The 12,776-nt window shown below is 52.8% G+C and overlaps 1 protein-coding gene and 1 long non-coding RNA gene across 6 annotated transcripts in view; one reads left to right on the top strand and one right to left on the bottom strand.

Moving 5' to 3' along the window:
- RBFA (ribosome binding factor A) overlaps positions 1-12,776 on the top strand; it is a 29,169-nt gene that overhangs the window by 4,524 nt on the left and 11,869 nt on the right. The window contains exon 1 of one of the 3 annotated variants that reach the window (XM_038525696.1): positions 10,037-10,241. The exons of 1 other annotated variant lie outside the window; for it this stretch is intronic. In XM_038525696.1, coding sequence (XP_038381624.1) covers positions 10,081-10,241 — 161 coding nt within the window. In that variant the 5' untranslated portion in view covers positions 10,037-10,080. Of the gene's footprint in view, positions 1-10,036; positions 10,315-12,776 lie in introns of those variants that run through there. One more of the 3 variants, XM_038525697.1, reaches the window with a different exon arrangement.
- On the bottom strand, positions 2,415-10,315 carry LOC102154355. Of its 3 annotated transcripts, none has more exons than XR_005353256.1 (4): positions 10,253-10,315; positions 5,489-5,603; positions 2,784-2,845; positions 2,415-2,679 (listed from the first exon to the last, which is right to left on the bottom strand). It is a non-coding gene; the product is annotated as an uncharacterized LOC102154355 (long non-coding RNA). The 3 variants fall into 3 exon arrangements; XR_005353257.1 differs by lacking the exon at positions 10,253-10,315 and adding an exon at positions 6,674-8,963; XR_005353255.1 differs by lacking the exon at positions 10,253-10,315 and having other exon boundaries at positions 5,489-8,958.

Raw genomic sequence — 12,776 nt, 5'->3', positions numbered from 1 at the left:
TGGCAACTCTACCAGCACCATTTTTCCAACAGCATTTACTCACTTCCTATCTCTCATATTTTGGTAATTCTCGCAATATTCCAAACCTTTTTCATTATTATTATAAGTTATAATTATATAATTATTATAAAAACTTATTTGTTGTGATGATATGTGACTAGTGATCTTTGATGTTACTCGTGTCGTTGTTTGGGGCACCGCGATTTTTGCTCCTCCTAGAAGCAGTAACCTGGGGTTAACCAGACCAATGTCCACTGTGGGCTACTGAGCACAGCTGCACCCTTTCCCCAGACTTTTCATTTCCTGTGGCTCTCCTCTTTGGGGAGGTGGATGTGAGGGTTTCCCTCCTGCCCCCTATTGTGGCTGCCTCTCAAAGTCTTCCCTTGCTGCGTACTTGATGTCTCAGTGATTGTGTTTGCTGAGCATCAGGCTGACCACCTTGGGTTTGGTTCTGATGGAAGATGGTGGACTGATAAATGTGTTGTTTTCTGATTGCTCTGCCTCCTGGCCATTCCCCCCCACCCCCTTGTGCCTCCCTGGTCCCTGAGAACCACCATATTGAGATTAGGCCAGTTAATAACCCACAATGGCCTCTAAGCATTCAGCTGAAAGGAAGAGTCACAACTCTCACTTTAAATCAAAAGTTAGAAAGGGGGGCGCCAGGGGGGCTCTGTCAGTGCAGCATCTGCCTTCAGCTCAGGTCATGATCCTGGGGTCCTGGGATCAGGTCCTGGGATCGAATCCCACGTCAGGCTCCCTGCTCAGTGGGGAGTCTGCTTCTCCTTCTCCCTCTGCTGCTACTTATGCTCTTTCTCTCTCTGTCAAATAAATACATAAAATCTTTTTAAAAAATTAATTTAAAAAACAGACATGATTGAGCTTAGTAGGGAAGGCATGTTGAAAGCTGAGCTACGCTGAAAGCTAGGCCTCTTGTGTCAAACAGCCTAGTAGTGAAAGCAAAGGAAAGTTCTTGAAGGAAATTAAAAAGGTCTATTCCAGTGAACACACAAATAATAAGAAAGCAAAACAGCCTTGTTGCTGATGTGGAGAAAGTTTGGTCTGGATAGAAAATGATGTTCCCTTAGACCAAAGCCTAATCCAGACCAAGGCCCTGACTCTTCAGTTCTATGAAGGCTGCGGGAGGTGAGGGAGCCACAGGAGAAAATTGTGAAGCTAGCAGAGGTGGGTTTCTGAGTTTTAAGGAAAGAAGTCCTCTCTATAGCATACAAGTGTAAGATGAAGCAGCAAGTGCTGGTGTAGAAGCCACAGAGAGTTATCCAGAAGATCTAGCTAAGATAATTAACAAAGGTGACTATGGACCAACAGATTTTCAATATACATGAAGCAGTCTTCCCTTGGAAGCAGATGCCATCTAGGACTTTTGTAGAGAAGAGAAGTCATTGCCTGGGTCAAAGCTTCAAAGGACAGGCTGACTGCTGACCCTCTTGTGAGGGGATTAAGTACCTGCTGACTTTAAGTTGAAGCCAGTGCTCACTGACTATTCTGAAAATCCTAGGGCCCTTAACTATTAGGCTAAATCTACTGGGCCTCTGCCCTAGAAATGCAACAACAAAGCCTGGATGACAGCACATCTGTTTACATCATTGTTTGCTGAGTATTTTATTTTATTTTTATTTTATTTTTTAATTTTTTTAAATTTATTTATGATAGTCATAAAGAGAGAGAGAGAGGGGGGCAGAGACACAGGCAGAGGGAGAAGCAGGCTCCATGCACTGGGAGCCTGACGTGGGATTCGATCCCGGGTCTCCAGGATCGCGCCCTGGGCCAAAGGCAGGCGCCAAACTGCTGCGCCACCCAGGGATCCCTGTTTGCTGAGTATTTTAAACCCACTGTTGAAACCTACCACTCACCAAACCAAACAAAACCAAGCAAAAAAACAAAACAAAAAACTCCCTTTAAAATATTGCTGATCATTGACAATACCGGTCACCCAAGAGCTTGGATGGATGTGTGCGATGAGATCGGAGTTATTTTCACGATGCTAACAGAGCATCCATTCTGTGGGCCATGGATCAAGGAGTAGTTTCAACTTTCAGTATAAAATATGCTTTGGGGATATCTGGGTGGCACAGTGGTTTAGCGCCTGCCTTTGGCCCAGGGCGCGATCCTGGAGACCCGGGTTCAAATCCCACGTCGGGCTCCCGGTGCATGGAGCCTGCTTCTCCCTCTGCCTGTGTCTCTGCCTCTCTCTCTCACTGTGTGCCTATCATAAATAAATTTTAAAAATTTAAAAAATATATTAAAATAAAATAAAATAAATAAAATATGCTTTGTAAAAAAATAATAATAAATAAATAATAAAATAAAATATGCTTTGTGAGGCTGTATCTGCCATAGATAGTGATTCTTCTGATGGATGTGGGCAAAGGAAATTGAAAACCTTCTGGAAAGGATTCAGTATTCTAAATATTTTATTTATTTATTTTAGATAGAGTGAGAGAACATGAGCTGGGGGAAGAGCAGAGGGGCTTAATCTTAATTAAGGGAGGGGTGGTGGTTTTGTAGGATGGAGCCCCTACCCTCTGGGATCTGATGCTGTTGTTGGGTACATAGAATCAGAATTGAGTTGAATTCTCAGACACCCTACTGGAATCCTGGGAATTGCTTCAAGTTGTGGGTGGGGGATCCTCCCTTGTTGGAAGCCAGGTGCTCAGAACCCTAAAAGAGCAATGGAGGAGCATATTGGTGGTTCTTTTAAAGCCTATTTTTGACAGCAGGAACTGTGCTTGTCTTACTGCAGGCCATGGGGGAACGGGACTTACCTGGTGTTTTGGTGTCTGGATTGGAAGGGCCTTACGGTATATGTGAAGATCATGTTGGAGATCTGCAGAAACATTTTAATCTCATTATCATGCAAGAATTTTTGGAAAATAAGACACAATTCAGCTCTTATCTCTGGGGAGGAAAGCTGGCTATTGAACAGGAGCTCCTGTGGAGCCTGCCATCGTTGAAGATAATTGCCTCACCAGGAGCAGGTCTAGATCACCTGGACCTGAAGCTTGTTGCCAACTTTAGTGTGAAGGTTGCCAATTCACCACAGGTTGTGTCCAGCCCCATGGCAGACATGGGCATGGCCTTGCTCCTGGTGGCGGCTCGCAGGGTGGTGGAAGTTAAGCAGCCCTTGGACTTGCTGGTTTTCCAAAGAGAGCAGATGACAGGCACTCATGACAGAGGCAGTAACATCATTTTTTATCTTCAAGCTACAAGTCTTTTCTGGGCCTGATTTCTTCACACTGTCTCCGGGACTCTGCTGCACTTGGCGATTGGAGCCACTGTGCACAGTGTATGAGGCCAGAGCCCAGCTCCTGGCACATGTTGGCCACCACCCAGTCCCCCTGGTCCCCACCCAGGCCATAGCATCTCTATAGACGTGCCCTTGGGGTCATTCACAGGTCAGTGAGCACGCATCCCTGGAGCGAAGGGCGGGATCCGACCCCCGCACCCCCTGGACATATGGGCGTGCCCCCAGCAGAGGCAGAGCTGCTGCAGTTCTGCACGCCCCATCCTCCTGCTGGAGCTGTGGTGTGGAGGCCCTCCAGGAAGGAGGCAGGAGCCAGGCTTTGTGGTTTTGGTTGCGGGTTCACGCACACACATGCTGACACCAACACATTTTAGCCAAAAGTCCTTCCTTAATGTAAAAGAAGTTGGTATCTTGAAGCTTTCTGCCAGGATGCTCTAGTTTTGTTACAAGGAAACTGCCACTTGGTCTTCGCAGAAACCTTTGTTTGCGGTCAGAGGTCAGCACTGGGTCCGGGGCCGCAGCAGGGTGCGGGGTTTCTGTGTGGAGTCCCCACTGCTCACCTGCACCTTGTGGGTTTCAGGTCATGCGCTGACCACTGTACCAGGTACAGAGCGTCTCTACAAACTGGATGGACCGAGAAGTAAGGGGGGCCACTCTGGGAATCGTTGGCATGGGCAGCATTGGCTATAAGATCGCTCAGAGGGCTGAGGCTTTTGAAATGAAGATTCTGTGTCACAACTAGAGTTGCAGGTAAACGTCAGAAAACGGGCCTGCCATGAGCCAAGCAGACTTAGGCCATCACTGCCTTCAGCTTAGCTTGGATGTAGTAGCCTCCATTCTCCATAGACCTCCCCTGCTCTTCCTCTCCAAAAAACAAGACTGATGGTCAGGAAAGAGATTGTGATTACCTAAGAGTGTGGCAGTGACTTTGTATTATTGAAAAAATTCACCGGAGAAGAGATTTTAACTCACAATTGTATTTTTTTAATTTCTAAAGTGATTTGTTTCAAGGGAGAAGCTGTCCACACTCTGGCCCTTGTGTCAGAGGGACCAGACATGTGTCTGGTTCCTTTAATACTGAAGTGCATATGGGCCCTGGGGAGGGTGGGGGGTGCTTCCCTGAATGTGCATATTCTGCCCTCAGCCCAGCACCCGGCTTTGGGATTCCAAGTCACTTCATGGATGCCACGGGCTCATATCCATCTAAGAGGTGCTCGCAACTGCCCACGCGCATCCAGCCAACGATGGCCATGCTTGACAAGCTTGCAGCGGCCTCCCACTGCCGTGGAACACCTTCCAGCTGGCCAGAGCCTGGCGGAGGTCCTGCTGAGGGCCGTGCCCAACTCAGTCTGCACCATGGGCGGTGAAGAGACTGGGGTGCAATGATGACTCTCCTGGTGATGACCGTGCACATGGGGACCAGGGTTCTTCTAGGACAAAGTCTCTTCTCCGGGCCATCACCAGACCCCAACCTGTGATATTTCACATTTAGTATCCGTATGGCAGTGGCTACTGGCTGGGAGGCTGTGACCTCCAGGAGTAACCAGCTGCGTGGGGTGCCCGGAGCAGGACCAGGGCCCTTGCTTTGTTTGATAAGCAGCATCCCCAGGTGTCTGCAGGGTGTCTGCCCACATTTGTCTGTGGTCACAAAAGGACCTGCTCGTATTCCTGCTTGCAGTGGGACCCACATCCTTTCAGGAATGTTCTGTCGTCCTTGAGCATATGTGGGTGTATGGCTGGGCTTGGTCCAGGCCCCTGAGGTCCAGGAAGAAGCTGCTGCTCGAGGGGCCTCAAGGGAGACCCCTCAGAACCAGGCCTCCCCTGAGAACCCAGGGGTGCCATGGGTCTGCACGGCAGGGTCCCAGACTCACGTTGATAGGGGTCCTCAGAAACTCCTTCCCGGGCCTGCGGTACGGATTTCTAACTAGAGAACATGGTTTTTCTTCCTCGTTCCCTCTGTAGGAAAATAGAGGAGGAAGCTGTCGGGGCCACTTACTGTGAGAGTCTAGATAACCTGCTACAGTGATTGGACTTCGTGCTGTTGGCCATGAACCTGACACCCCAGACCCAGGGGCTGATTGGGTGGAGGGAGCTGTGTGGGATGAAGCTCACTGCCATCCTCATCAACATCGGCAGTGGTACCTGGGCCGTGGTGCGTCTGGGGCCGCCTGGCTGGGGAGTGATGAGGGAGGAAACCCCCTGGTGGTCCTGACCCCCCTCACCCACCTTTCTCCGGCACAGCCGCGGTGTCCTGAGAGTCCACGTAGAAGGCTGGGGTACTGAGTTCCCAGGACTTTACTTTCCATGTAGAAATATTTCTGATTTTTGTTTTCACATCATTCTGAAACTCAAATCAACAACAAAAAGGATGAGAATAGTACCATATGGAGTCTTCACACCCCTGTCTGGGCATGTTGGAGTAGAGCCATTACACTTTGATTTTCTGGGTACAATTTAGTAAAATTTATGGGGATGAATTCTTATGAGCCTTCACTTTAAAAAATAAATAGCTTAGTGTTAGTTTGGTTATTCGACATTTCATGCCTTGTGTTTACATACAAGAGGCAGTGGACCCTGTGGTGGTCCCAAATGTTGTGGGTTGGTGCGGCATTTATAAAGAATAGAGCGTCGGCACTGATGTCGGACATTCAGGCCAGTGACCTCTGTGGGCTGGGGGCCAGAGGACACGGGACACCTAGGGCTCCCAAGAGCCGCTCCTGTCTCTTCTGTAGAACAAGGAAGACCATGCTTGCCACCTGAGATGATGATTTGTAAGAAACATAGTAGGTTATTCTGCTGTGGTCTTCATGCACAGTTTCTGGCTCCTACTGTCCAAACCCTCAAAATCTCTGAAGCGTTGAGTGATAAAGGTGCCATTTGTTTAAAAAAGGTGCCTTCTGGAACCCACTCGATCAAGGGCAGGGGCTGCTGCCAGGAGGCCCAACCATGGGGCCCACACCTGACCTCTGGGGAGATGAGAGGGCCTGGCGTTTCAATCAGCCAGTGGCCAATGATTTCATGAATTGTGGCCAAGCAGAGAAGCCTCCATAATAACCCAAAATGCCTGGGTTCAGAAGCTTCTGAATCAGTGAAGACCCAGGGACTAGGGAGAATGGCAGCTGTCAGCAGAAGGCATGCAGGCTCCATGCCCTGTCCCCAAATCTCTCCCTGTGCGCCTCTTCATTGGGCTGTGGGTTCTCACCCTCTCTCAGATCCCTTAACAAAGAGGTAAATGTGAGTGTCTCCCTGAGTTCTGTGAGCCACTGCCACAAATTAACGGAGCCTAAGGAGGAAGTCACTGGAATCTCCAACTGGTGGCTACTTGGCCAGAAATACAAGTAACAGCCTGGGACATCTGACCAGTGTCTGAGGTCAGGGGTGGGGGCAGCATGAGAGGCCTGAGCCCTTCACCTGTGGGATTGGATGCTATTTCCAAGGTAGACAGCATCAGAATTGGGCTGAATTCTCAGACACAGGTGCTGGTGTCCCAGAATCGCTCCGTCTTGCGGGAGGGCCCACTGCCCCACGTTGGCATGCACAGGGCTGGGCTAACTTGCTCCAGAGTTCTCTGAAAATTCAGACCCTCTAGGTGAGCAGGAAGGAGCAAGTAGTTTCAGTAACATCAGAGGCTGGTGGACGTGCTTGAGATTCTGGGAAAACAGCCGGGAAAGGGCGTGGACTAGGCTTTTCCAGCAGCCTCCCCTGCTGCTCCCGCTGCCCAGAGGAAAAGAGCTCCATGCCGAAGGAAAGGGTTTTCTTCTCAGTTTCTGCTCAAATGTGCTCGGCTCTTCTGAATCTGAAAGGACAGTTGAGAATTCTGCTTGTGGCTTAGTGTCCATCGTGCATACGCAGCTGTCAGGGTGGCATCCCTACCCCAAAGAACAAATGCTCATGCCAGGAGGTAGTGACGCAACATGGGCCCAGGCCACAGGGTCTGGGCTGATTTGCTAGGAGTTATGTGACCTGCCGTCAGGCCTCAGTTCCTCGTGAGTAAAATGAGGACTGGCTGCCCAGTGTTTGGAGGATCTAGTGGGAGAGTGTGTGTGCAGGCCTAGTGCACTGCCTGGCACGTGTCAGCCCCACATCCAACAACGAAGAGACACGAAGAAGCTTGCGGCCTCTGTCAGATGTTTGGCAAGATCAGGATGTGTTTGCAACAGCAGCTGCTAAGAGCAGAGCACCCTTCCTGGGGACCGTCCAACTGTACTCATGCAGGGGCCTTTTCTCTCTGATCAGGTCTGTTAGTCTATCAGGATGCCCTGATGGAAGCTCTTCAGAATGGTGTCATCAAAAGGGCAGCACTGCATGTGATGCACCCGGAGCCCCTGCCCAGGTAGGGAAGCGGGACAGAATCTGCATCTCTCCCAATACATGGGGGGTGCTCCTGCAGCAATCCCCGCCTCTGGCTTTGGCAGACCCGCAGGGTCTTGGTCACAGAGATTTGTGAGCAGGCATCCAGTGACCTGTCCAGTTCTGCAGCTGGACAGGGAGCTCCGGGCTCTCGGGCTGCAACCCCCATGGGTGGAGACCGCATAGGATAGTCTTCCTCTTGGACAGTGACCCTGGTTTGCCCCCCGGAGCATCAGAGCGCCTATGATTCTCCTTTTCCACAAACCTTGTGTATTGTCAACCACCGCATCTCATCGTACATCCCTCCAAGGTTAAGCGTCTTCATGTCCCTCATTCACAGTCTACAGTACATTTCCAGACACCTTGTTGTTAGTATTGCTGCCAGCACTTTAGGTTATTTTTTTTTTAAGATTTTATTTATTTATTCATGAGAGACAGAGAGAGACAGAGAAGCAAAGACACAGGCAGAGGGAGATGCAGGCTCCCTGCGGGGAGCCCAATGTGAGACTTGATCCCAGAACCCTGGGGTCATGCCCTGAGCTGAAGGCAGATGCTCAACCTTGGAGGTGTCTAATCCACCCAAGCATCCCTGGGGGACTAGATATCAACTACAGCAATGTTAGAGGTGCTAGCACCACCTTCTCAGCACAGCTGCCCTTGCCTGTTCACCAGAGAGTATGGACATGACTCAGTTTTTCCTGGGTTCTGAATTGGGGACAAAGCCGGTCACCCTGTCTCAGCTCAGAGCCTCATGGGAGGATGGTTTCCAGCGTGTGCTGTGCTGTAGCAGGGCCGGCGTTACCCTGGCTCCCTGTCGGGTAGACTGTCTTCACTCTGATCCCTCCCAGGTCAGGTGCCCCAGAGGACTTCCACAGGTTTGGGGTCTCTAAGATTCCCAAAGGGTGGAGGGTGATCACTGTGAATCTACTTTGGCCTCTGTCTTCAAACAATCCAGGGGCCCTGCTGGGTCAGGTCACTGCCCTTCCCTGTGCTGGTTCCCAGTGTTTCTATCACTGAGCCTGCCTCATGTCCTTCTTTTCCAGGGCTGATGGCCATCCTCTGCCTTCTTCGGGGAAGAGAACACCCCCTAATGTAATTCCAGTTAATAAATCTTTCCCTTCTAAATGCCACACCCATTAAAGGCACATTCAGCCTGTCCCACGATGCCTAGACTAGCACCCAGATCCCCATGTGCCATCGTGTGCCAATGGCCTGGGTTTGGTTAGGATTCTTCTGTGATGGGATCCCTGGGTGGCGCAGCGGTTTGGCGCCTGCCTTTGGCCCAGGGCGCGATCCTGGAGACCCGGGGTCGAGTCCCACGTCGGGCTCCCGGTGCATGGAGCCTGCTTCTCCCTCTGCCTGTGTCTCTGCCTCTCTCTCTCTCTCTCTCTCTCTGTGACTATCATAAATAAATAAAAATAAAAATAAATATTAAAAAAAAAAAAAAAGGATTCTCTGTGACACCCGAAAATGCTGCCCCCACCCTGCCCTGGGGTCAAGATGAGTGGGGGTCATACCTAGGCATAGTTAAGGGATACTGTGTAAGGCCAGCGACGCCTCCCCCTTCTCAGCATGAGGATATCCAACCAGAATGTGAAGTCAGAGACACCAAAGCGTGCTGAATAGTTTTCAACCACTGATCTGCATACCAGAGGCCTTGGTCCTGACACCTCACAGGAAGCGCGATGCACCAAGCCAGATGACAGATGATGGACAGTCTGGTGGAAAGCATCCTGACTTCTCCCCACGGCCTTCCCGTTCCTAATGGGGTGCTACTTCAGCGACCTTGTGAGGGCTGATTCAGTGCCAAGACATAGGGCACACTTAGTGGGGAAAAAATTCTTATTTTGTGTATTTACTAGAGCCCGTTGTATAGATTGGTTTAATATTCTTTTGGCCGAAGGGCGCCCCGTTGGCTGGGTCAGATGTCGGGGTCCTGCGTGCAGCCCATGTTGTAGTGGGGATCACGTAAATAAGCTTTAAAAACCGTTTACTATTCTTTTGGCTGAAAAAAGTCTTGAGAGCAGTCGTAGTACCGTCCACTGCGAGCTTGCTGGGCGCCTGGCTTCCCCTCCCACCCCGCCTCCGGGCAGCCTCGAGCGTTGCCGTGTCCCGGGCAGTGCGACCCTCGGCGACCGCGTCCGTGCGCCACGTGCCCGCGGGGCCCGGCCGTGCGGGTGGGAGGGGCGCGAGGCGACAGGCCGGCGGCCCCGGGCACCGGGCGGCCTCCTTCGGGAGCGCGCGGCCGCTGCAGAGGCGCCGAGGCCTCACTGACCGCAGGAGCCCTGGGCCGCCCGCACCTCCGAGGACACGGCCCCGCTCCGCGCACCCGCCGCCCCGCGTGCCCCGCCCCGCGTGCCCGCCCCAGGTTACAGTTCGCCGCCGCCTGCGCCCCGCCCCGCCCCCGTCGCCCCGCCCCCCCGCCGCCCCGCCCCACGTCCGCCCGCGCCCGCGCTCCCGCCGCAGCCATGTGGGCCGTAAGGGCGCGTCCGTGGGGCCTTCGCCGCGGGCTCCTGGCGCCGCCCTGGGGTCCGCGCGCGGCTCTCCTCCCGGGGGGTGCCCGAGGCCTGCATGGCTCGCCGGTCCCCTGCGGCAAGAACCTGCTCAAGAAATTTGCCTCGAAAACTAAGTAATGCGCACCTGGGCTGGGCGGGGCGCTGCGCGCGGGGTCCGGGCTGGGTCCGCGCGCCCGGCGGGCGCAGGTGCGGGGCGCGTGTCCTCGGGGGCGGCGTGTCTGCGGGCGGGCCGGGGGCTCCTGGTCGGGGGCCGGGGGCCGGGGGCCGGGTCGGCGGCGCTCGCTCGCTCGCTCGCGGGGTCCGGGTGGCTGCAGACGGGGCGGAGCCTCGCTCCCGGCTGAACGCTGCTGGGCCTCCCCTCCCCCTGCTCCGGGTGTTTCCGAGCGTCCCCGTGGCGCCCAGGTGACACCGCGCGAGGTCCGCGGTCTAGTCCGCGTCAGGGACACAGGGAGTCTGGTTCCTCGCCGGGGTGCAGTGGACGCATCGGGGGCAGATCTGAGAGCGTTCCGGGCCCGGGCGCCGTCCCTGTGGCCTCAGGGCCGGTGTCCAGACGTGACAGCAAGATGCGTTGCTCTTCTGACCCAAGGTCATCCTGTGCTAGACCCGGCTCTGTGGTGTGGACTCGCTTTCAGATTCCCCGCGCAGCCGGGAGGAGCAGAGGCCCTGCGGGAACGTCGGTATCCACGCCTCGGTGCCTGGTTCCTGCTTCCATAGCTTTGTTGTTTCCTTTTTATTTAAATTCAGTTTGCCCACAGACAGTGTCACACCCCGTGCTCATCCCGTCACGTGCCCTCCTTCATGCCCGTCCCCCAGCCGCCCTGCCCCCCAGCTACCCCAGTCCCCCATCACCCTATTCCCCGGTTCCCCATCACCCCGTGCCCCCTTCCCCTGATCACCCACACCCCATCACCCTGTCCCCCAGTACCCCTGTCCCCTGGTCCCCTGTCCCATCACCCCATCCCCTGGTTCCTCCATCACCCTGTCCCCAGTTACCCTGTCCTCCTGTCCCCTGATCACCCATACCCCATCACCCTGTTCCCCAGGCACCCCATCCCCCCATCCCCCAGGTACCTCATCCTCCCCCCGCCCCCTCTCCAGGAACCTTCAGTGTGTTTCCTGGAGTCATGGTTTGTTTTTCTTTCTAATTTTTCCTTCGTTTCAATTTAAAATCCTTTTTCTGCCCCTGGATCCCATGCAGGGACCACGTTACATTCATCATCTCTTCAGGCTCCTCTTGCCCAGCGGTTTCACAGACTTTCTGATGGTCTTGATGGTTAGATGTTTTCTAATGCTCCTCTGTTGGGATGTGTGGGACTCTTGTTCTTCCCATGGTTATGCTGGCATTATGGGCGCTTGGGGAAGGGCCATGTCCATCTGTGTGCACAGTGCACACTGCCAGTGTGGTTTGTCACCTTTGGCCTGATGACTGAATGAAGTCACATGTGCCAGGTTTACCGCTGGCGAGTTACCCACACCCATTCCATCCCATCCTCTTTAGGGACTTCCCTTGCTCTTGAATGTTTGCAGTTCTGTGTGAGAGGCAAATAACGTCATCCTACACTAACTTAGATCAGTGTGGTCTTACAGGTGTTAACCTAATAGAACTTTATCTCACTCAGATTGTTTTAGCTTTGACCCTTGTGAGCTCTTTTTTTTTTTTTTTTTTTTTTTTTGTAAAGATCTTATTTATTCATGAGAGATACAGAGAAAGGCAGAGGGAGAAGCAGGCTCCCTATGGGGAGCCCGATTCGGGACTCGATCTCAGGACCCTGGGATCACGCCCTGAGCTGAAGGCAGACACTCAACCACTGAGCCAGCCACCCAGGTATCCCATGAGCTCTTTTCTTTTTTTTTTTTTTTATGATTTTATATATTTATTCATGAGAGACAGAGAGGCAGAGACACAGGCAGAGGGAGAAGCAGGCCCCACGCAAGGATCCCGATGCAGGACTCAGTCCTGGGTCTCCAGGATCATGACCTGGGCTGAAGGCAATGCCAAACCACTGAGCCACCGGGGCTGCCCTCCCATGAGCTCTTTATTTAGCTCCTATCTCTCTTTGATGTACTTGTTGTTATGGGATTTTGTGGTGGCTTTTAAGTTTAAGAACTTTTTTCAAGCTTTATTTATTTGAGAGAGAAAACAGGAGCAGAAGGAGGGGAAGAGGGAGAAGCAGGTTCCCATCCCAGGACCCTGAGGTCATGACCTGAGCCAAAGGCAGCCACTTAACCGACTGAGCCACCCAGGTGCCCCTAAAAAACATGTTTTTGTTTTTGTTTTAGCACTTCTTTCTCAGGCTGGAGTCAGCCATTTCTCTTGGAAGCTCTGTTATTGCAGGACACCATCAGAGATGATGCCCTGAGACCCGGGGTGTCTGTCCCTTAGGCCTTTCAGCTGACAAAGCAGAAAATAGGTTTCCGTGAACCCCTGCATGCACATGTTCTGTACTTGAGCACTGCAGGGACCCTTGAGTCCATACTGATGTCCAGCTGTAGTCCATCTCCACACGGCTCGTCCAGCTAGCATTCCTTGCTTATCTGTAATCTGCTGCTGAAGTGGTGAGGCCTGCCTCCCCCACTACCACCCAGTTTCCCGGTCCCGTCCAGCACGTGCATGGACCCAGGTATGGTGCTTGCGTGCAGTTTGGTAG

Source organism: Canis lupus, chromosome 1, assembly GCF_011100685.1.
Source record: "Canis lupus familiaris isolate Mischka breed German Shepherd chromosome 1, alternate assembly UU_Cfam_GSD_1.0, whole genome shotgun sequence".
NCBI classification, from domain to species: Eukaryota; Metazoa; Chordata; class Mammalia; order Carnivora; family Canidae; genus Canis; species Canis lupus.
Note: the sequence above shows the minus strand (reverse complement) of the source record. Positions and strands in the feature narration are given on the sequence as shown.